Source organism: Miscanthus floridulus, chromosome 8, assembly GCF_019320115.1.
Source record: "Miscanthus floridulus cultivar M001 chromosome 8, ASM1932011v1, whole genome shotgun sequence".
NCBI lineage: Eukaryota > Viridiplantae > Streptophyta > Magnoliopsida > Poales > Poaceae > Miscanthus > Miscanthus floridulus.
In genome coordinates, this window is record NC_089587.1 from 1,017,642 (window position 1) to 1,038,630 (window position 20,989).

Consider the following 20,989-nt stretch of genomic DNA (forward strand, 5'->3'; position numbering starts at 1 on the left):
TATGGGACATGACATGGATAGAGATAAACTACAATGGGAATTAACTTTATAAGAGATATAGATATAGACATAGATATAGATAGATAGATAGTTAGATAGATAGATAGATAGAGATTCCTATATCCATATCTACCATAGTCCATAGAACTCTTATTTTCAAAATTGTTACCCCCAAAGATAAAAAATACACGTCAGTTGTCACATTTTATTTTGCACGATTTTGAAGCATACATTTAACCACTATTTTATTCTACTAGATGTCTAGATAGAACGTATTTTTCAGAATCGTTCAAAATTTTGTTATTTAACCAGTATTTTCAAAAAAAAAAAATTCACACATATAACTGTATTTTAAAACCAAACAATCTAAAAGTTAAAATTTATTTACTACTCCCTCTGTTCTAAATTATAAAAAAGTTTTGGATTTTACACATACACTATTTTTGTCATACATCTAGACATAGCGTATATTTAAGTATATATAGCAATATAAAATGTCTTATATAATTTAGAATGAGAAAGTAAAGTTTTAGCGTGATGGTTTGACAAAACTTTATTCTGAGCTTAGTATACATTTTTTAATTATAGGAGGTAATTTAATTTCGATCAACTTTACCTGTTCGTCACAAGTACCTCGTGTTGGTGGGCCACACCACACTGAGCCGCAAGAAAAAAACGCAGACAGACACCCCCATAACTCCCGTCATTCCCCTCCTCCCTTCCGCTCATCCCCAAATTCTTCCTCCTCCCATCCCGTGCAGCCGGCCTCACCGCCGGCGACGGAACACAGAGACGGTGCTCCTCCCTTCCTTCGTCGCCCCCGCCAAAACCTTCCTCTGCCGGGGCTGCACGGGGTCAACAGCAGCTCGAGATCCGGTGACTGATCTCTTCGTTCCTCGGTGAGTAAACCCCAGTCGCTCTACGTTTCGTGCGGCGAGATCTCCCCATCATTTCTCTGCCGTGGCTGCGGGTTTCATTCATATTACTGTCTGCGTCTGTACAGTTAGTTTCGTGCTGTGTTTATTTTGCTGCGGCCTGCCGATTGCTGTGATCACTGTTCGATTATCCTCCTCTACGGCTCGCTGTGTCGATCCCAGTTGCCTCCCTGGTGCCTTGAAAATCTCAGTTGACCCCGTAGGACTTGGTAATCCCAGTCGACGGGTCTTATATTCATATATGTTAATAAAAAAAACTATGCCTCTGGGTTTTGCAAACCAGACCTTTGGGAGTCACTTCTCTTAAGTTGATTTTCAGGAGAAATTGATTCAGTTAATCTTGTGGAAAATTTGGTAATTGAGTTGTGAGATGAAAGACATCAGAACCACGACAACTTGCTATTGTATTACTGCATGATTTTACTTAGGAATTTTGTATCCTTTATGCTGTCGGAGGCTCGTAGCTCCCAAGTTTTGCTTGCTGGACTTGTGGGTTTCAGTGTGAATAGCTGAAGCATTCTTTGACATTACATTACTGCTGAACAAAACTCTCAGCTTTTGGATTGTGGAATGCAAATGGAAAACAAATTGGATAAAATTACATCTGTTCTACCGTTAGATATTTCTTCCACCGTTAGCCTTACTGATTATTCGATCAAAAACTTCAACACTAGCTGCTTCAGATCAGAACTTGCTCTGCTAACTCATTATTTGTATGTTGCCGGGGATAACACCTCTTGTGCAGTTTAGAGTTCGGTTAAGTCGTGTTGAGAGTCGAGTTAAACTCTGTGCTCCAATTGTAAGCTGGTATCACCAGCCTCGGATCTTGGGCTTTCGTTAAGCTTTAAATAACGCTGGGTGAATGCCTTCGATCTAAAAAACACCTCTTGTGCATCGTCATCTTCGCAGGTTCAATTTGATATTCCAACAAAGGGCACCTTGCTAGTCTCTCAGATTGTTTCCTAACAATGAGGACGCATGAACGTGCTGCCAATTTGGCTCTTGCCGGTATGTTAATTGTGCAGTTGAGCAATGACTGCCTTTACATCGCTCCTTTCCTTCTTCCTTTCCCTTTGATATAATAAGCCCGTGCTGACCTCAGCAGCATATGTATTTTACAATGTGCAGGTCTGAGCTTGGCGCCACTTGTTGTTAACGTAAACCCAAATGTGAATGTGGTATTGACAGCATGCCTTACTGTCTATGTGGGTTGCTACCGTTCTGTCAAGCCAACTCCACCCTCTGTAAGTAACACGCCGATGTATCTGCTGGCTATTATTGTGACTTGTAACTCATGTGACCAACTGAATTATTTTTGCATTTGTTATTATGCAGGAGACCATGTCCAAGGAGCATGCTATGCGGTTCCCCTTAGTTGGAAGTGCTATGCTTTTATCACTGTTCCTTCTATTCAAGTTTCTCTCAAAAGACTTGGTCAACGCTGTGCTCACTGCCTACTTTTTCATTCTAGGCATTGTTGCTCTCTCGTAAGTCCATTTTTTCTTCTAATAGCTTTTGCAGACATGTTAAGCTGTTTATGTGCTGTACTTATGAGGCCCTTCTTATGCAGTGCAACACTCCTTCCTTCTATAAAACATTTTCTTCCAAAAGAGTGGAATGATAATCTCATCGTCTGGCGGGCTCCATTTTTCCACTGTATGATCCCGACTCCATTTCTTTTGTGCTTAGTCATGTTGATCCAGTTATGCAGATCTTGAAATATTACTACACCTATGTTTTCAGTGCTATTTTAGAGCACTATTTGATTGTATTTTAAGTACTGCTGCGCATTTTTCGTACTGAATGATATATTATCTTTTGTACTGAATGAACTCGAGCTTTTTCACCATTGAATCTTTTAACCTTGCTACGGACAGAATGATATTTCTCCATGTGGATATGGAAGCTTCCATTTTTTGACATTAGAAATCTAAATACTGGCATGGATGTATATTCTTTGTTTATAGCATTTTTGTGGATACGGAAGCTTCCATTTCTCCCTCTGAAACAGACATATTATAAGATTTCAGTTACAATGGCTGTCATCGTGTTAACTTTTAATACAACCTTTGCATTTGATTGACTTCTTATTAGGCTTAGACTCTTAATTCAAAACAAGGACATGGAGTACTGGATTTAACTATGCCAGTAGCCTCCCTTTGCAATCTTTATTCTTGAAGATGATTTAAGTCCATGAATTTCTTATTTTAGCACTCTCAGTGGAGTTCACAAAGTCCCAGATTGTTGCTTCAATACCTGGATTTTTCTTTTGCTTGTGGTATGCATCAAAGAAGCATTGGCTTGCAAACAATGTTCTGGGATTGGCTTTCTGTATTCAGGTTTGTTTGTATGGTTAACATTCATATACGCTACTAAAGATTATGGAATAAAACCTAAAATTGTTTGATTTGTTTTACGCACCAGTTTTTAGTTGACCAGAACCTTAACACTTCAATTTTGCAGGGGATTGAGATGTTGTCATTGGGATCATTTAAAACTGGAGCCATTCTCTTGGTAAGGGTTTTCCCAATGTTTGCTTGATTTGGCCTAAACATTATATATTTCTATTTTATGTCATAACTTCTAAGAGAACATCCTCATTGTTTCAGTCACAAACCTGTCCTTATTTTATTATCTCTGCACTATCATAATCACCACTGAAACATTTTATATATCTATGGTTCATTACGGATCATCTGGTCTCAATATATCTTGACTTTATTTGTCTATGAAAGGAATTATCTCCTATGCACCATAGGAAGCTAAAAGTATTGCTTGTTGTCTATTTGTGGATTCAAATGTGTACAATTTCTTATTCTTGTCAAATTGTATTGTGCTCCAATCTTCATAACAGTTCAATATATTTTCTAACACTTCACTAAGTGTATTTAAGAATCAAAATTCAGATCATGCTTTCTGTTGCCCCCCCCCCCTATTGACCAAAACATTTGTTTGACTGCAATATTTGTCCTAGCAGTGTCACCATGTTGGTAAATTTAATTTAATTCGATGCCTTGGGGTGTTTTTAGCGTGCACTTTGTCATATACTTATTAAACTTTGAAAAAAGTAGTTTTTCTTGGCAAGCTTTGAAGTGTGATCATATTAATCATCAATATTGAAATATCGAACCTTTGTTTGATGTCTAATAGATTAATAGTTCTGATTTCTGGAGTAATTTGGGCTGGGCCCTTGCATTTTTTACTGCACTATTTCTGAAAATAATTTTTACAACCATTTCATCACTTTTGACTGAATTGATTTCTTCTGTTTGTTTCAACATAGTGCCACTGAATCATTCTCTGTTCTTTTATTACATTCATATCTAAATGCATTTTTCCTTTTCCATTTCCAGGGTGGACTCTTTGTGTATGACATTTTCTGGGTGTTCTTCACTCCAGTTATGGTCAGTGTGGCTAAATCTTTTGATGCTCCGATAAAGGTCAGTGCTCTTTCCTACTGAACTTGGTCTTTGTTAATACCATTGTCAGTTAGTTCCATTTTCTCATCTTGATGCTTCAGCTGATCTGGCTTTGCTTGGTTATGTACAGCTTCTGTTTCCAACTGCAGATGCTGCACGGCCATTCTCCATGCTTGGCCTTGGTGACATTGTAATACCTGGTTAATAATAAAAGTTTCTCTCCTTGTGCTATGTTATATTCTACTTTGCTGTGACACAGACTTTGACCCTTATTGAACGGTAATATCAGCCTCTGTAGGAGTGTCAAGTGCCAACTTTGTTCTACATGATTAGGTTATCTGTACAAAACTGCTATATATTGGAACATTGTTAGAATGTCATTTACTGATATGCTGTATCAATGGAGCTCTTGCTTTTGTTGATTCATGGGGATTGATCAGAATTTTAGATTTATGATATGGTTACTTTTGGTATCTATGTATTCTTTGTAGCACTTGACAGAGAATCAATGTTGTAACTAGAATTGGTCCTGCTGGATTTAGATCATGCTCTGCACCATATTGCTACAACCATGCTCAGACACACTTTTAGGCCATCTCGTTGCATGCAGCCTTAAGTTATTGCCAATACAACCAATATCTGTGTCCATTCCTGGCCCTTGGAGGACCACATAATATGTATCAACAGAAACAAATTATAATTTCAATTGATTCAAGTTGCATACAAAAATATGGTATTTGAATCCGAATTTAGGCAGTTTCGAAGACATTCAGAACATAATATGTATTTGTACTTATGCTTCCAGGTATATTTGTTGCACTTGCCTTGCGCTTTGATGTCTCAAGAGGTATCAAGAACCGTTACTTCAACAGTGCATTTTTGGGATACGCTTTGGGTATGACGGTGACCATCATTGTAATGAACTGGTTTCAAGCTGCACAGGTGAGTTCTGTTACTTATGTTTATATTGTCTTGTTTCCCCTTGTTTCTGTCATCCCTGTAATATTAATACTATAATTATTTTTGGGGCTTATTGCAGCCTGCTCTACTATACCTTGTTCCTGGTGTGGTCGGTTTCGTCGCTGTTCCCTGTCTGTGGTATGGAGAGGTGAAACAGGTCAGATTCTGAATACTTACTGCAGCTACCATTCGAAAGAATTTTTTTGTCTAGCCTCTTAACGCATCCTTTGCCTTGAACTTTGAGTAGCATAAAAGTTAAATAAAAGATGAACTGTTAGACACAGTAAATATGCTTCTTTGGATGGACCTAATTCTGTTCCTGAATTTTGTGCTTGGTTGATGCTTGTCTCTTTACTGTTACTACAAAAACCATGTCACATCTTAAAAACTAGTGTTGCGCAAGCAAGAAAAGGATTTCATGTCAAAAGTAACTTTCTTAGTACAGTTACTACAATCTAGTATTGGGTGTAAACTAGTGTCTTTTAAAGAATACAAATAACTCGTGTTTTGCATTCTGATTGCTTCACTTGGAGTATCCGACTGACTCAGGCACCTTATGGCCCTTTTCATTTATACATTTAGGTAACTGTACTTATCACTCTATCAGTACTACTGTTAGTCATGAAGAACCTGTCCTTATGCTGAGTTGGTATTAACTACTACTATTACACGTTGATGATTGAACTCAAAGAATGTTGATGACGATGCATAGTTCCATCTCCTGGTCATCTGTTTCATTTTCATATCATCTTTATTTTTTTGGGGGTGGGGGAGGTGTGCTTTTCTTTTTGTTTCCCACAAAAGTAGGCATGTTATAAAATATGTATTAGAACGCAGGACCTGAGTTCTGACCACATCTCTTACAAATGCAGCTTCTGGAGTTTAACGAGTCAAAAGTTGAGGCGGAGGAAGGCGGTGCAGAAGAGCAAGATGACGATAGTTCCAAAGTCAACAAAAAGGTGGACTAGCATTCTAGCAGGATTTAGATCTGGAGGAAAACATGACAGGAAGACAATTTTCGTGTAAGGTCGTCTGGCAGCTAAACAGGCTTGATGACCTCTAATACCGGGTCGGCTTAAGAACTTAGAAATGGTTCAACATGATACATTTTTTTTTGCTTTGAGGATTATTTGGCCTGGACTGGAGAGTGGAAGATGAGGGAAAAATAGATGCTGTTACTTGTGATGTCCTGACGTGCACCTGATTCGTTAAGGAATTCACAAGAACTCTGATTGGGCCGACACATTCATGCATCATATTAGCTTTGTTTTTTTGCAGGCAAGAATTTAATTAGGGATTTTACAGGTCGAATCAGCTCAGGGAAAACAACTCAGGTCTTAGAGCATGGGCTTGAAGAGCGAGTGATTTTTACCGACCGTGCTTAATCATATAGTCATGACTCATAATTGTTACTTTACTTGGGGTAAATTGTTTCCTTGTTATACCAGGGTTGGTGGCAAACCCAAAATGGGTTGATGGCCTACGTTACTTTAGGCTTATTAGGGGTGACGAACTCATGAGGCAGAATGGGCTTGCCCAGAACTCATGAAGCAACAATCATGCCTCCTGTATATCATTAATGTGGCCCGTAGTGATGGCATAGGCAATATACTATTCAACAAAGAGATGGATGTTAGCACTCAGTAAAGAGATGCTTTACTAATTCCCGTGTTGATATGGCTATATTCTTCCTTGCATCACAATTTTTTTTTTTGTTTCAAGTTGCTAGGGCAATTTATGTTCTAGCAGATTACCACATTATGTAGAACAATTAATGGTCAGGATAGTAGATGTTAGTGACATGTCCTCATAGATGATTATTGCTTGTAGCATTAAAATATTTAGTGCTGATGCTTTATTAACTTTATTTATTGCCCTTATCGTAAATTTTAGAATGTACCTTTTCAGAAGTAGATGTCTAATTTATTCCAAAACCAGAGCTTGGCCAATATAACCAAGTTCTGAAATATTGATGATGGAACTTTTACAGGCTTTTGCTACGATGGGTAGGCGTCTTGGTTTCCTCGCAGCCCCTAAACATTTTGTTGCAGCATGTGGAATTATCCAAAGCCAGGTGATGATGGTTTTGCTGCCTCTCTCTCGCTTCTTCTTTCTGTCCACTAGCTTGTGATGATGAGGATTTCAATGAAATAAGCAAACAAACAAGATGTGATGATGAGAATTTCAATGAAATAAGCAAACAAACAAGATCTGCAGCTTTGTATTATTAATTGATTAATTTGTTAGTTACATGCCTTTTGTAAGTTGTTCAGTATGATCAATTAGCTTTGCACTTAATGTGGCCCCGTAGCGGTTTTTTTGAGGAAAGTGGCTCCGTAGCGTTAGCACGGGCAATATATTACTAGTTATGTGTATGTTCTTGGCCACAACACACGTTAGTTATTATAATTGGTCGTGTGCGAAGCATCAAATCCGCAGATATGGCACCATCACACAGCTAGGTACCAAAGCAAGAATAACTATATTGTATATATATATTCTGCCATGTATGTCAAAATGTTCGGCTACGCGCTGTAGGTGTTAACTAACTGAAAGAAGCATGTTGCGTTTCCATTTCATTTGCAGCTTAACTGGGCGATGTCACAACTCCTCACCTAAGCCAACCCAAGGAAGCCCAACAACCGAGAAGAAGCAAGCGGGCCCGTCGCAAGAGCTCCAAGGTACACGGCCCACAATGGGCTTGTGTCCAGTGCGCCCAGCGGAGTAGTTAAGAGAGGCAGAGAGCTAGAGAGGGGAATCATCCAATTACTTGTAACAGAACTCTTAGCTACTCTGTAACCCGAGACCTCGTCGGCCTGAGGCCCTGTTCTTCTTCCCCGCGTCTGATCTCGTTTTGATCGGGTCGCTAACATACCTGGTATCAGAGCTGTCGAGCCGGGCATGTCGGTGGAGCTCTAGAGTCGGCGTCGATCTCCCACGAGCACTTCACCAAGCTACAGCGTGCAAGGGGAGCGATGGATCCCGTTGTCTCCAAGACGTTCGACGAAATGCTCAAGAAGATGGAGGAGTTTGACGTGCGCTCCGTCGAGTGCTCGGAGCGCCTGGAGAAGCGCTTCGAGGACGCGTCTTCCGCCGTCCAGGAGCATGAGGAAGCCGTCGACGCCCGCTTCGCCTCCCTAGAGAGCTTCGCTTTTTCCCAGTACACCGCCACCATCGTCGCCGACAACTAGGGGTCCCATTTCGACTCACGCGTCTCGGATCTAGAGCAGCGCATGGCGGATCTTGAACTCATCAAGCTGGCTGAGATCCATGACGAGCGAGATGATCGTGTGGAGGTGTTGGAGGGTGCCATCAGGGAGCTGCAGTTGTGGCGTCAGGAGGTCAACGGCCACATCGACGACATCCGCTACGAGCTTCGCCGCTTCCCCAAGCCTACTGCGACGCCAACCCGACAACCCTTGCTGATGGCGCGTCAGGAGTCGGCCGCCGCCGAGCAACATCCTGGCGGGAGCATGGTCAACTGGCCCAACAGGCACCGCGTTGCCATGACTACACGGGTGCCGGCCTATGGCTCGGTCACGACCATAGTGCCGTCCCCGGCCAATGGTATGTCCTTCCCTCCAAATCCTGACACTCCTGTTACCAATTCCCGATTCCACCCATCTCAGTTCATCCCCCATCCTCCACCCCCGAATCCACCACCACAGATCGCACCCAATCTCCCACCACCTAACCCACCACCTCATTTCGTTCCCAATTCTCAAATTACTCACCCACCACCACCTCATCCTCCTTCTCCAGTCCACTCGACCGCCCTTGGCCATCTTCCCAAAATGCACTTCCCTAAGTTCGACGGCGATGACCCTCGATACTGGATGACGTGTGCTCGTAATTATTTTGATCTGTATGCCGTCAATCCCTCCATGTGGGTCAAGTGTTCAACCATGCAGTTCACTGGTGCCGCTCGCCGTCGGCTCCAATTGGTTGAGCGCCAAGTAGCTGGTCTGGATTGGCCATCCTTCTATCGTCTGATTCGTGAACGCTTCTGCCGCGTCCAGCATGAACTACTGATTCGACAATTATTCCACATTAAGCAAACCACCTCTATTCAGGATTATGTCGATCGGTTTGTTGATCTGATCGAGCAACTCTTAGCCTATACACCTAACCCCGATCATCTATCCTACACTACCTGATTCATTGATGGCCTTCGAGATGATTTTCGCGCTATTATTCTTGTACAACATCCCAAGGATTTGGATACTGCATGTACTCTGTCTCTCTTGCAGGAGTAAGCATTGGAGCCTAGGCGTCGTTGAGATGTTCAGAAGAGTGAGGGGTTTCCCTTCCCCAAGCAGCAGGCCATGAAGGGCGCTCTGCCTCTTCCGTCGCCTCCTGTATGTGCTGGCGTGCCACCGCAGGCCGATGACAAGAAGCAGCAAGAGGACCACCGCTACCCACCTAGGAAAACACCTATGGATGACAAGCTGCAAACCTTGCAATCTTACTACAAAGCCCAAGGACTATGTGTTTGTTGTGGTGAACGCTGGCAGCCGGGTCACAAATGTGCACCAATTATTTAGTTGCATGCTCTCCAAGAAGTTTGGAATCTTTGCCAAGGCGCGTTTGAAATCAAAGAAGAAGAAACGGGTACTGATGATACAGCTGAGGTTGCAGTTCGCCAACAACAACTCTTCCTTCTCCTATCCACAGCAGCAGTCTCTGACTCTCTGGTCACCTTTCCAACAGAACTATGCAGTTCAAAGGAACTATACAAGGGCAGGACATTCTCATTCTGATTGATTCAGGTAGCAGTCATTCTTTCATTAGTAGTACTGTTGATGAAAAGCTCCTGGATATTTGTCCGTTGTCATCTCCTGTTTCTGTCCAAGTGGCCGATGGCGGTTCTATACTCTGTTCTCAGGAGATACCTCTAGTAGAATGGATAGTCCAGGGGTATACTTTTCACTCTAGGCTCAAGGTCATTCCGTTGGGGTCTTATGATCTGATTATTGGATGGACTGGCTCGAAGCCTTCTCGCCTATGAAGGTCCATTGGGCTCACAAATGGATGATGATACCCTATGGTTCAATTTAGATCTTACTCCAACACCAGCTGCTAGAGATTGAAACTTGTTCTCTGGTTCAGTTATTTCACATTGCCAGCGACTCTCCATCAGTGGCGTCTCCTCCACTTGATCCTGCAGTTCAGGCTATCCTCAATGAGTTTGTGGTTGTTTTTGCTGAGCATGTCGGCCTACCTCCTAGGCGTTCATGTGACCATACCATTCCCCTGGTACAGGGCGCTCAACCACTATCGGTTCGGCCCTACCGTTATGCACCTGCTCTGAAATCAGAAATTGAGGCTCAAGTCACAGATATGTTGTTAGTCTGGATTGATTCAGCCAAGCACAAGCGCCTTCTCTTCCCCAGTGTTACTGGTCCGCAAAAAAGATGGAGGCTGGAGATTCTGCGTGGATTACCACATGCTTAATCTCTCACAATCATGTCCAAATTCCCAATTCCAGTTATTGACGAACTTCTTGGTGAACTCTTGGGTGCTTCCTGGTTTTCAGTTTTGGACTTACGGGCAGGCTTTAACCAAATTCGTTTGGCTCCAGGGGAAGAACACAAGACGGCTTTCCAAACCCATTGGGGTCACTTTGAATTCACCGTCATGTCATTTGGATTGACTGGTGCTCCAAACACATTCCAGGGCACCATGAATACAACACCGCACCCTCTTTCTTCGCCGTTGTGCTATTGTCTTCTTTGATGACATCCTGGTTTATAGTAAGACACTGGAAGAACATCTGCACCATTTGCAGCAAGTGCTATCACTTCTGGACAGAGATCAGTGGCAGGTCAAGCTCCCAAGTGTCGATTTGCACAACAAAGCATCTCATATCTGGGCCATGTTGTCAGCTCTGCCAGTGTTGCAACAGATCCTAGTAAAGTCCAGTCCATCAAAGATTGGTCGGCTCCTCAACATGTGAAACAATTACGGAGTTTCCTCGGTTTTCGCGGGTTACTACCGCAAGTTTGTGTGCCATTTTGCAATCATAGCTCGACCTCTTACAGACCTGCTCAAGAAAGGGGCCCTGTTTATTTGGACACCATCTCATCAGTCAGCCTTCGAGGCATTACAACAAGCTCTTATGTCAGCTCCGGTCTCAGCTTTACCAGATTTCACCAAGCCATTCTAGATCCAGACGGATGCCAGCGATTATGGTGTGGGCGTAATATTACTTCAAGACGGCCACCCTCTGGCCTTCGTTAGTAGAGAAAATTGCAATTATAGGACGCAAAACAATGCGCTTTATTATTATAGGACTCCAAACATCGACTTCGCTAAAACGACCCTTAACGTTGGCACTTTGTTATACATGACATTTGATCTTTTTAATCACTTTTCTCAACTAAAATATATATATTTTGTCATGTGACCGTATTGTCCTCAGAGCTTCAATTGACGTGGGATGGGGCTGCTGGCCCCAGGTAGGACTGCAACAAGAACGTCGACGTGTTTGATGCATCATGGCTCGCATCAACGCTTATTCCCTAACGTTGCTGCTCTTTTGCTACGTTTTGTCAGGTGTAGCTGAAGCGGCGTACAATGTCGCTGGTTTCGGAGCGAAGCCCGACTGCCGGACGGACTCGTCCGGCGCGTTCGCCAGTGCCTGGTCCGCCGCTTGCCGGTCACGGGAGCCGACGACCGTGCACGTGCCGAACGGGCACTTCCTGCTCAGCTGTGCGGCCTTCACTGGCCCATGCTCTAGCAGGGTGATGCTTCAGGTCGATGGTACGCTTGTTGTGCCATCAGGCTACACCAGCGGCGGGGACAACGGCTGGATCGTGTTCGACCACGTCGACGGCCTCACCGTGTCGGGCGGTACCGTCGACGGCCGCGGCGAGGCGCTGTGGGCGTGCAAGGTTGCCGGGCACGGCGGGTGCCCCAGTGGAGCAACAGTGAGTTGCCATATCACATCACATGCATCTTATTCTTGCAAGTGCATGCTGAAGTGCAAACATGCATGACACCACAAATATAAAGTGTTCCTCTTGATCGACTTGGTGCATCGCCAGTCGCTGAAGGTGCTGAACTCGAGGGACGTGGTGATCAGTGGCCTAACCTCGGTCGACAGCGAGCTATACCACGTCGTGATCGACGGCTGCGAGGGCGTCACGGTGCAGGACGTACAGATCGTCGCCCCGGGAAGCAGCCCCAACGCGGACGGGATCCACGTGCAGGCCTCGTCCCAGGTCACGGTCACCCGGACCAGCATCCAGATCGGGGACGACTGCAGCCAGCAGCCACATCCCACGTCAATTGAAGCCTGAGGGCAATACGGTCACATCGTGATAAAATATATGTATTTTAGTTGAGAAAAATGATTAAAAAGATCAAATGTCATGTATAACAAAATGCTAACGTTTTAAAGATCGTTTTAGCGAAGTCGATGTTTGGAGTCCTATAATAGCGAAGCACATTGTTTCGCGTCCTATAATTGCAATTTTCTCTCGTTAGTAAAGCCATCGGACCAAGAACACATGGACTTTCAACCTATCAGAAGGAGTACCTGGCCGTGCTGGTAGCTGTCGAACAATGGCGTGCGTATCTTCAACACAGAGAGTTCGTCATCTTCACTGACCAACGGAGCTTGGTACACATCACAGACCAAAGGCTCCATAGTCCGTGGCAACTTAAGCTTTACACTAAGCTGGTGGGATTGCAGTACAAGATTGAGGTCCATGCTTTATCATCTGTTACACCGACATGGCTTAATGATGTGGTGGCTGGGTATGACAAGAATCCTGCAACTTTGAAGCTTATCCAAGAGCTGAGTTTGGCCTCTGACTCGCACCCACCCTATACTCTGAATGACGGCATCCTCCGGCTACGTGATCGTATCTGGATTGGGAACAACACTCCTCTCCAACAACGCCTCATGTCTGCTATGCATACCAGCGCCGTGGGAGGCCACTCTGGGTTTCTGGTTACATTGAACAAGATTAAGAAACTGTTTGCCTGGCGCAGTATGAAGACAGATGTCAAGAATTTTGTGGCTACTTGCTCAGTTTGTGTGCAGGCCAAACCTGATCGTGCACGCTACCCTGGCCAGTTGGCACCACTGCCGGTCCCAACTGAATCCTGGCAAGTCCTATCTATGGATTTCATCGAAAGCCTCCCAAGATCTGGTGCCGCAAACTGCTTGATGGTCGTCATGGACAGGTTTAGCAAGTTTGCACATTTCATTCCACTCTTACATCCATTCAATGCACAGCAGGTGGCTCAAGCATTCCTGGACAATACCTACCGACTTCATGGGCTCCCAACACACATCATCAGTGACCATGATCGCATATTCACCAGTGTGTTCTGGCGTGAGCTCTTTCGCCTTGCCCTGACCACACTGTCCATGAGCTCGGACAGAGCGCGTCAACCAATTTTTGGCTACTTACCTCCGCTGCTTCGTCCATTCATGTCCATGACAATGGCTGAAGTGGATTCCGCTAGCAGAGTTCTGGTACAACACTAGTTTGCATTCCTCCATCAACAGATCACCATTCGAGGAACTTTATGGTCATCCTCCCCTCCACTTCGGTATCTCAGCATCTTCAGTTTCCTCTGTACCCGAGGTGGATGACTTACTCTCTGAACGTGCTACCATGATGGTGTATGTGTGTCAACACCTTCACCGAGCTCAACAATGCATGAAGGCGCAAGCGGACATGCGCCGGTCCGAGCGCACCTTCGTCGTCGGCGACTTTGTCTACCTAAAGCTACAGCCGTACGTGCAGTCCTCATTGGCGCCGCAAGCCCGTCAGAAGCTCTCCTTCCGCTACTTTGGCCCCTACAAGGTGATCGACCGCATCGGCTCCGTCGCCTACAAGCTTGAACTTCCTCCTTCTTCGTCGATTCATCTGGTCTTCCACATGTCGCTCCTCAAGCCGGCACCCTCGATGAAGTACATCGTCTCGCCATCGCTTCCTGACATCGACGACAACCTACAAGTGCCTGAAGCAGTACTCCAGCGTGAAGGCTCAGTACCCCAGCTCCTCATCAAGTGGTCAGGCCTCGACCCTTCACTGGCAACATGGGAAGACACAGAAGCCATCCATCAGCAGTTCCCACAAGCTCCGGCCTAGGGACATGCCGGTGCCCAAGGGGAGGGGATGTCACGGCTCCTCACCTAAGCCAGCCCAAGGAAGCCCAACAATCGAGAAGAAGCAAGCGGGCCCATCGCAAGAGCTCCAAGGTACACGTCCCACAATGGGCTTGCGTCCAGTGCGCCCCAGTGGAGTAGTAGTTAAGAGAGGCAGAGAGCTAGAGAGGGGAATCATCCAATTACTTGTAACAAAATTCTTAGCTACTCTTTAACCAGGACCTCGTCGGCCCGAGGCACTGTTCTTCTTCCCCACGTCCGATCTCGTCGCGAACGGGTCGCTAACAGGCGTGTGGCAAACATGTTTAGGCTTCATATTCTTCTCACACACATGCATGCACATTCACTGCCGGACCCAGATATTAGGTGAATGAGGAGAATTAGAAAAGAGAAGGTGGAACATGGATAAAAATAGCAACTTCATGATAACCTGGTTCCTCACTTGCTAAACAAAATTTATTGTATTTTTAAACAAAAATTATACTGAGATCGATGGGGATGGATGGTCCAGTAGCTTCTTCAGCTAGTACTGAAAATGATTAGTCGGAGGAAGCTGTCCCCTTCGTCATTATTCTCATCTCCTTGTATTTGTCGAGACGTATTTGTCTTTGTTACCCTTGTGCCTGTCTGTCTCTGAAACATACATATCACATCTTGCACGTATATTACTTGTTATTAGATAGTCTTTCTGTACAGTCTAAACTGTGGTTATATAATACGTACGCAGTATATCCACACACACGGAAAAGTACACTTTCTTCAAATCTCGAGGCAGCCAGCTAACAGTGATCATGACAATTACTGCTCAATCATGCCTTTAGTTTATGTTTGATGAGTAGCATCAGGAGAACATATATAATCTGTCTTTAATATAATTTGTATTCCTTTCTTTGCCCAAGATTTAATTTATGGGCATATCTTTATTCTGTGGTAATAGGAAACAAAATTAACAGAGAAAATAGAAATAAAATCTACTACTAGTATATGGCATTGCACGCATGTATTCCTTTCTTTGCCCAAACATGCACTCCAAGGCACCAGGAGTGTGCTACGATGCTTCAAATTGCATTGTTTGCGATGATGGACAGATGAAGAGCATCGGTGGGGCCGGATCGGAGGACTCGATCGTCGGCTCGTCGCCATGCATGCAACCACCAATGCTGTCGATCGTATTTCCTTGTGCATGTGTTGAAACAAAATAGAGTCCTAGCCCTTTTCGTACTCACAACCGGCCAATCATGTGAGCACGTTCCTAGCACAGGCCAATTAAACAACTGCGGTGTTCTTCTCGGACTCCTCGTGGTTCTTTCCTAATCATCGTATCCATGCAAACACCGTTTGCTCCCCCGAGTGGGGCCCACCTGCTGCCATGTAGTACCATCGCCATCTCCGTCTTCTCCTCTGGCTGCTGGCTCCACAGCACAGCTGCACCGTACAGGCCCAGCCAGCTCCAAAATAAAATGACCTGAAGAGCAAATGGGAAGGCCGCCGCCTGGTCCTGGCCGGGGTGTTGAGTAAGTTGAGGACACGAAGACGACGAGGAGTCTGGAGACGATCAAGATTAATTTCCTCTTTCTTTCGGGGGGAGCACGAGCGCTGACGCCAGCTCCGAGGTAAGTCCCTTTCTCCTCCTCCTCACGCTTGCTATTTCTGAACTACTGTAGCACAAATCATCCCGTCACGGCCTTGGTCGCAGGTGGCAGCGGGCCCCTGTATTTATAGTCCTTTTTCCCACGAAACAGTATTTATAGTACTCGGAGGGAGTCTTGTCCCTAAGCAATCTAGACTTTTCTTTTTAAAACACTAAGAGAAGAGTCCTCGTAGATTCAGACTGTTTCATTTGCAAGTAAACTTATTTATTCCTTGACTAAATCCTAATTTATTTTATCTAAGCGACTTTCTATTTATTTCCCTACCTTTTTCTGATTTCTCCCTTTTTTCTGGATCACCTTGAATGTTGGGAGACTCAAGAAGCGGAGGTGGCCCACCCCCATGGCCGAGTGCCCTTGCTGCCGCGCGCCGGGGGTTCTCGGGGTCGGCCAAGGCTGGGTTGTGGGCTTCTCCTGGCCCATTGATCCCGACGCTGGGCCTCTGATTTAGGCACATGACACATCCTCTCCACCATTTTGTTCTCGGAGCCGACTGAGCAAATCCCTATGGGCGTGTTTATTTGTTTGGACTAGGGTGGCCGGCACATATCAGCGGGATCTGGTCAGCACCAGGCCGCCCTAGCCGGTGCAACCGGTGGTGTTTGTTTGCCCTAGACCAATTGGGGCTGGCTCACACTATCCCCATGTTTCCATGTTTGTTTGCCTGGACCATGTGTTAGTTTTCCGTAACTACCTTCAACTACCACAAAAGGATGGTGTTTGTGCCTGGCTTTGAGTTGGTTCTTGAGTTGAATGCAACAATTCCATTATCATAGGAGCTGAACTTTTTGTAAGAAGCACCAGGAAAAACCCATGAACTTGGTCATGGTAGTCAGGCCAGTTGGAGTAAACTCTAGGCCGACAGCCATTGAACACAACATAGCATCCAGTCATCACTTTTCTGCAAAACCCAAACATGCTGCATTAGTTTTGACAAGTAGTATAACAATGAGCAAATGAAAGTAAACATCATTGGCAGCATTGATCTCCATGCCTCAATTATGTGGTTACTGGTCACAAACCAATAGTCTGCTTTAGATGCCTTCACCTTGTTGTAAGCCAAACTGACATTTGGTTTGGGCACAAGGAGGAGACACAGAAAGCAAACTAGACGGCCTGCTCCTATAATCCATCCAACATCATAGACATCACTGACAAATATAAGTAGTGGCCTCAGATTTTTTTCCAACATCTCATATGCATAAAGAATGATTGGTGGCACTTAACAAGACTGAAGATGAAGGCATAATTCAAGCAAGCACTGGACCATAAAGATGCAAAAAAAATCATTCAAGCATGCACTGGACAATAGCAAGCAAGTACAGGACAATACAGTTCCAAAGGACGTGTTTGTTTGCCTGGATATAAGAACAAACAGGAAATAGACAGGCCTAGCTGCATCATAGATAGAAAACCAAGAGATCAATAGAAAAACCAACCAGGAGATCAACAGAAAAACTAACAAGTGCCACCTCATCATAGTTCTTGTCATCATCGTAGGCCTAACCAAATGTCATCCCCACCTTCACAGATAAGTAGTCCAAACCAGCATCATTTTTGCTGAATGATATGTTACCATGGGACAACACCCCATGCACTACTACTAGCACCAAAATGATACATGTGTACCTCATGATTTCAGCTTGACATGCACATGTGCCATTGGAGTGTTGGTAACCAATATAATGGATGTGGCCTATGGTACATAACATTCAACAAAAACAATAGAACAGTAAGACAGATGTATCACAAGTTCAAGTACTAGCAAAATAAAGACAGGAAGATAGTAAGACATATGTATACAGGAGTAAGACAGATATATGAAGCAGTAAGGCAGTTGTCACTGCAGTTATGTTCACTAAATCAATAACATCATCACATTGCCTCACCAGATCAAGTACCAGTAGCTAGGGCTACTGCAACCAGCAATAAGTTGGACAAATATTACATATAGTTAGCTGCCCCCAAATGAGCAATGAAAAAACCTCTAGTCAGTCTAACTACCTTGTTGCACAAAAGACCCTATGTCACTGCACAAAAGATTAGGGAAGAAGAGTGGTTAAGGAGGGTGGAGAACATATACTTCTCAACTTCTTTCCTCATCTAGCTTGCTCTAGAAGTAGAGTGCAAGTAGCCTAGAGGTAGTAGTTCTTGGCCAGGAAAGTGCTAAGCCAGAGAACTCTATGGTTGTCCACCATGTCCACAAAAGCCCTACCTTGGGACATGTTGTCCCACAGGTGGCTAAAATCAACAATCATAGACTCCTCTGAGAAACCAGACATGTACATGACAGCCTGGTAGAGGTCAACATCAACATGAGAAGGCCCAGTCCGCCATATTGTTCATAGCATCAGTCATGTTGGTCATGAGCAATATCTCATCCTTAGTGAAGTAAGATCTCTTCCTCTTCCACCCATAGTTGGGGTAAGCACCTCAGTTAGTCAGTTGCCTTGCTGCTCTCCCCATGCTCCGTCTTGTCATCTACTTACTGGCTCCCAAATGTGCCCTCCAAGAATCTTCCACGCTGATGTGTCAATTGTGTTGTTGTTCACCCCAAGGGCCTCATTTGAGCCTAGAGAAAATCTACCAGTGGCCATGGAGCTGCCAAAGATGGTCTCCATCTGCTCATAGAACCTTATTGGGGTTTTGAGGAAGTCAACATCCTTGGGGTGGTCCTACAACAGGAGCAACAAACATAAGTTAGTGCAATGCATATCAAAATAGTAAGCTGCAACAATTGAAAATAGTAAGTATTATAAGAAAATAAAGGCGGTACCTTAACATGACCAACATAGTGACCTTGCTCCAGCATGATGGTCTTGGTGTCATCATCCCAAAGTGCCCCACTTAGATCCTTCAACTTGCACACCCTTCCCCACCTTTGTCTCCACTTCCTAAGGTGGTTGTACACCTGTGCGGAAGTCACCTCCTCACCAGAAAACTCCCTAAGGGCCTCAGCCACCTGGTTTACATCCTTCTCCTTAAACCCTTGTCTGCCCTAGCACTAGTTTGGATGAGCTGACTAATCCTACGCAGCACAAACCCACTAGTGATGTTTGTCCACCTCATAGGTGGCCTAGCACTAGTAGCAGCCCCATTGCCAGCAGCAGCAGCAACAGCCCCATTGACAGTAGCAGGTGGTTGCCCATTAGCACTAGTAGGTGGAGGAGCCCCAACAATAGGGGCAGGAGCAGCAGCAGGCACCCCAACCCCCATGAGTGAGGCAGCAGTGACAAAGCCCTCAGCAGCACCATCACCAAACACATTGACAGTAGGCATCCTATGTAGGGCAGTAAGGTAGCATTTAACTAACACAACAACTTAATAGCACAAGAGCATCATTCATAGATTAAGTTGCAAACCAACATGAAAAAGAAAAATGAAAAGTAGTCTCAACATTGTCCATTACATATTAAGTCCACAGACACCGCTCACTTATTCCATACAAATGTAGCCTAAATGGTTTGAAATTATTACATAAATGTGCCCAACATTATCAAGTCCTAGAAGTACCTCTATTGGCTCACATGCTAGAAGAAATAAAATCTCTCCTAGCTGCCATCCCAGTGCTCTCCTAGGATTTCTACTCATTCACAGGTTGGCTATCTACAACAACTTCGAGATTGGTAGGCCACACTCTTCTTCTGTTGGCACCACTTCATCAATGCCAAAACTAAGTATCCAATGATGCAATATGAGCAAGGACAAGCTTCACTTGTGTCTTTTATGGGTGGAAGTGCTTATTGTCTAAAATACAAAAGTGGATCTTCAAAGCCCCAAAAGCCTGCTCAATCGTCACTCTAAGTGAAGAGTGCCTTAAGTTGCACAGCTCCCTGGTATCACTAGGATAGTTTTAGCTAGAATACTCTAAAATGGTATCGCACACCTCTGTAGGGTGGCATGAACCCCGGCCACCAAGCATAGCCTGCATCAACTAGGTAGAACTTGTCTACAAGTGCAATTAACATATTTTGGTAAGAATGTGTGTGTTATGTGCACAATAGTATGACTTGTATGGACAATGAGTTACCTTCTAGTACACTCAGCCCATCATCTCTCTCAATAGCATCAGCCAGTATCAAAGCGTCATGTGCTGAATCCTCCCACCCAGCTACTATGCAGGTGAACTTGAGATCAAAGTCCACAATAGCCACTACATTTTGTGTGGGTTTACTCTTCCTACCCCTAAAGGCACCTTGCATGTGTCTAGGCACCCTTTGCCAACACATGGGTGCCATCAATTGCCCTAATGTAATCCTAGAGACAAGGTCAGACACGATCAAATTAATTTTGGACAGTTGTATTAAGTAATTCAAGTACCTACAATGGACTCGACAGAAATGGGCAGGTACCTTAAAGAAAGGGTTCCATCTTTGGCTGCCCAAAATCTTTGGGTGGGTCTCAAGGCTAGGTGGCTTGATCATCTCATTTCTAAGCTCTCTAACTGCATATAGGACTTGGCAAAAATGGTGGCATATGGTTTCTATGGACCTTCTAAAAATCTGGTGGACAACCCTAAACCTCTAGTTGTGGCCAACAACATGCATGAACATAGAAATTTGTTCCTCAACACTTGAATTGATATTGTCTAGCACAAGGCCCCTCTACCTAAATAGATTACAGAGAGCAAAGAAAGGGGCCCTACTCATCCTTATCATGGCAATGCACTCTGCATCAGTAGAGTTGTAAATGAGCTATAAGTTCTTGTGCCTATGCTCATCTGCTATAGCCCTAGGACCATACACTATGGGTTCTTCCTCACCCCTTAGCCTCTTTATTATGGAAAACACAAAAGCTACTATGACCACAACCATGGCAGTAGCTTGAGTGGCCATAACGGAACGCTGGTTCGTTGGATCCATCCACATGCAGGCATTAAACACAATTTTTAGAACTCAG

At 44.4% G+C, this 20,989-nt stretch overlaps 4 protein-coding genes across 4 annotated transcripts; 3 read left to right on the top strand and 1 right to left on the bottom strand.

The window, feature by feature from the left end:
• The first annotated feature begins 774 nt into the window (after nucleotides 1–774).
• Nucleotides 775–6,933, top strand: LOC136470831 (signal peptide peptidase 1). The gene is made up of 12 exons (XM_066468563.1): nucleotides 775–899; nucleotides 1,845–1,943; nucleotides 2,064–2,179; nucleotides 2,271–2,422; nucleotides 2,506–2,591; nucleotides 3,147–3,274; nucleotides 3,399–3,449; nucleotides 4,289–4,375; nucleotides 4,485–4,554; nucleotides 5,160–5,296; nucleotides 5,394–5,471; nucleotides 6,187–6,933. The coding sequence occupies exons 2-12, from the start codon at nucleotides 1,904–1,906 to the stop codon at nucleotides 6,280–6,282; spliced, it is 1,041 nt and encodes a 346-aa protein (XP_066324660.1). The 5' UTR covers nucleotides 775–899; nucleotides 1,845–1,903; the 3' UTR covers nucleotides 6,283–6,933.
• A 4,878-nt stretch (nucleotides 6,934–11,811) lies between these two features.
• On the top strand, nucleotides 11,812–12,615 carry LOC136476657 (polygalacturonase-like). Its single transcript, XM_066474579.1, has 2 exons — nucleotides 11,812–12,243; nucleotides 12,361–12,615. The coding sequence occupies exons 1-2, from the start codon at nucleotides 11,812–11,814 to the stop codon at nucleotides 12,613–12,615; spliced, it is 687 nt and encodes a 228-aa protein (XP_066330676.1).
• Nucleotides 12,616–14,007: 1,392 nt separating this feature from the next.
• Nucleotides 14,008–14,424, top strand: LOC136476670 (uncharacterized). Its single transcript, XM_066474600.1, has one exon. It carries the CDS (start codon nucleotides 14,008–14,010, stop codon nucleotides 14,422–14,424), a length of 417 nt encoding a protein of 138 aa, XP_066330697.1.
• A 3,801-nt stretch (nucleotides 14,425–18,225) lies between these two features.
• Nucleotides 18,226–20,292, bottom strand: LOC136476683 (uncharacterized). The gene is made up of 6 exons (XM_066474611.1): nucleotides 20,121–20,292; nucleotides 19,977–20,039; nucleotides 19,155–19,398; nucleotides 18,867–19,083; nucleotides 18,580–18,765; nucleotides 18,226–18,384 (listed from the first exon to the last, which is right to left on the bottom strand). Exons 1-6 carry the CDS (start codon nucleotides 20,290–20,292, stop codon nucleotides 18,226–18,228), a joined length of 1,041 nt encoding a protein of 346 aa, XP_066330708.1.
• Between the last annotated feature and the right edge of the window lie 697 nt (nucleotides 20,293–20,989).